The sequence below is a fragment of the Otolemur garnettii genome, unplaced genomic scaffold, assembly GCF_000181295.1.
Source record: "Otolemur garnettii isolate 467f Iridium unplaced genomic scaffold, OtoGar3 scaffold00082, whole genome shotgun sequence".
NCBI classification, from domain to species: domain Eukaryota; kingdom Metazoa; phylum Chordata; class Mammalia; order Primates; family Galagidae; genus Otolemur; species Otolemur garnettii.
The window spans coordinates 996,271-998,827 of NW_003852477.1; the positions used below are offsets into that span (position 1 = coordinate 996,271).

Here is a 2,557-nt window from a genome sequence, read left to right on the forward strand (position 1 = left end):
CCAGATGTTGTGATGGGTGCCTGTAGTCCCAGCTACTCGGGAGGCTGAGGCAAGAGAATCACCTAAGCCCAAGAGTTGGAGGTTGCTGTGAGCTGTGATGCCACAGTACTCTAACAAGGGCCATAAAGTAAGACCCTGTCTCTAAAAAAAAATAATAAAAATAAAGAAACAGAATATTAAAAACCTTATAGTATGATCACAAACTGCATCTTCACAATAACACAGGATTGAACCAAGGTGCCCTTTCCATCTTATGGTTGTAGGCTTCCCCCAGATGTTTTTCCGGCTACCCCTAGACCATCGTGTCTGCTCAGTTGGGTTATGAACAGGTTTCTGTGACAAAGACACCCCAAAATACATGATTTAAATGACTTAAAAGGTTATTCCTGTCTCAGGTAAAGTTTGGGTGGTATTCAGGGATGAAATGGCAGCTTAAGTCCGTAGGGTCCCAGGCCCCTCCTGTCTTATTGTCCTACCATTTCTGCTTACATGGTCCAATTCCAAATAACAGGAAGGACAAAAGAATGGAAAGAGAAGGCAGGCTTTTAGAGCACAACTGCACATCACACTCATCACACTCACTAGTATTTTTTTGGCCAAACTGTAGTCATGTGGCCACACCAAAGCTGCAAAGGGAGGCTAGGAGATATAGTCTTAATTCCAGCCAGTGATGTGCCTAGCTAACTTGAAAGTTCTATTTTTTTTTTTTTTTGAGACAGGGTCTTACTCTGTCACCTTGGCATCAGAGCTCATAGCAAGCTCCAACTCATAGGCTTCAGCAATCCTCTTGCCTCAGCCTCCTGAGTAGCTGGGACTACAGGCATGTGCTACTATGCCCAGTTAGTTTTTCCATTTCTTTTTAGGAGAAATAGGGTCTTGCTTTTGCTCAGGCTGGTCTTGAACTTCTAAACTCAAGCAATCTACTCACCTCAGCCTCCCAGAGGACTAGGATTACAAGTGTGAGCCACTGCCCCAGGCCAGGAGTTCTATTACTGAAAGATGAAGGAAAGAATGGATATTAAAAGGCTATCAGAAATTTGCCAGCATCCTATCCTAGCCGTTCCTAATCAATATTCTCCATTCACATGCCTCCTTTTCCTGTTTCAGAATCCTAGAAAGGGATGAAACCAATATTGATGCCTGCCAAATTCTAGCTGTGCATGAGCTTACAAGAGAAGGAAACATGGCTGCAGTAAGTTTTCTTAAGACTCACAAGTTGGAATGTTCTTCTGAGCAAAGTATCACAAGAATGGAGGAAAAAGTATCCAATGTACACACCCCTATTATGAAACTAATTTATACCTTTTATATGAAAGCTATAACCAAATAACCTAAGAATATGGGGAGGGGGGAGGGAGAAGGGAGGGAGAAATGGGTAGAGGGAGGGGGATTGGAGGGATCACTTCTGAGGCTTTTCTTATAGGGGTACAAGTGAATCTTTCTAAGAGTAGAATGTGAACGTTTTAAAACAATAACTGAGAAAATGACATGAAGGCTGTGTTGACCAGTTTGATGGAAGTATTTCAGATTGCATGTGAAAACCACACACTGTACCCCAGAAGTGCATTAATGTACATAGTTACCATTCAATAAAATTAAAAAAAAAAAAAAAAAGACTCACAAGTTGAGCCTTAAAATGGAGGCAAGGAAGAACCCCTTGTAACCATACCTTCCAACGCAAAGGCCTTGGAGGGTACCCTGGGATCTTGGTTTCCTCCTCTCCATCCCACTCTCATACTCCCTGACAAGGAGGTCTGCTCTTGCTTGGCTCTTTGAGTGTCTGGGTGATATAGATTGAGAGTCAAGCAGCTCAGACAGTAAGGTTAACACTGTCTCTGCCTTGGGGCGGTGCCCGTAGCTCAGGGGGTAGGGCGCTGGCCACATACCCCAAGACTGGCAGGTTCAAACCTAGCCTGGGCCGGCTAATCAACAATGACGACTGCAACAACAAAAAAATAGCCAGGCGTTGTGGCGGGGGCCTGTAGTCCCAGCTACTTGGGAGGCTGAGGCAGGAGACTCGCTTGAGCCCAAGAGTTGGAGGTTGCTATGAGCTGTGATGCCATGGCACTCTACCCAGGGGGATAGCTTGAGACTCCATCTCAAAACAAACAAACAAACAACACTGCATCTGTCACATGCTACCTGTGGGAGCCTGGGCAGGTGTCTCCACAGGGACATGCTTTCGGCTCCTCATTTGTAAAATAGACATAATTTCACATAGCTATAACGTTGTTATGAGGACTAAATGAGATGAGAATTGGGAAAGTTGTTTTTTTTTTTTTTTTTGAGACAGAGTCTCACTTTGTCGCCCTCAGTAGAGTGCCATAACTCATGGCAACCTCTAATTCTTAGGCTCAAGTGATTCTCTTGCCTCAGTCTCCCAAGTAGCTGGGACTACAGGCACCCGCCACAATGCCGAGCTTTTTTTTTTTTTTTTTTTTTTTTTTTTTTAGAGATGAGGTTTTGCTCTTGTTCAGGCAGTGAGCTCAGGCAATCCACCCACCTCAGCCTCCCAGAGTGCTAGGATTACAGGCGTGAGCCACCGCTCTCAGCCAAG

The 2,557-nt window shown here is 44.6% G+C and overlaps 1 protein-coding gene across 2 annotated transcripts in view; it reads left to right on the forward strand.

The window, feature by feature from the left end:
* TTC21A (tetratricopeptide repeat domain 21A) overlaps positions 1 to 2,557 on the forward strand; it is a 39,137-nt gene that overhangs the window by 12,424 nt on the left and 24,156 nt on the right. The window contains exons 7-8 of one of the 2 annotated variants that reach the window (XM_003794476.1): positions 1,108 to 1,215; position 1,447. In XM_003794476.1, coding sequence (XP_003794524.1) covers positions 1,108 to 1,215; position 1,447 — 109 coding nt within the window. The remainder of the gene's footprint in view (positions 1 to 1,107; positions 1,216 to 1,446; positions 1,448 to 2,557) is intronic. The other variant, XM_003794475.1, reaches the window with a different exon arrangement.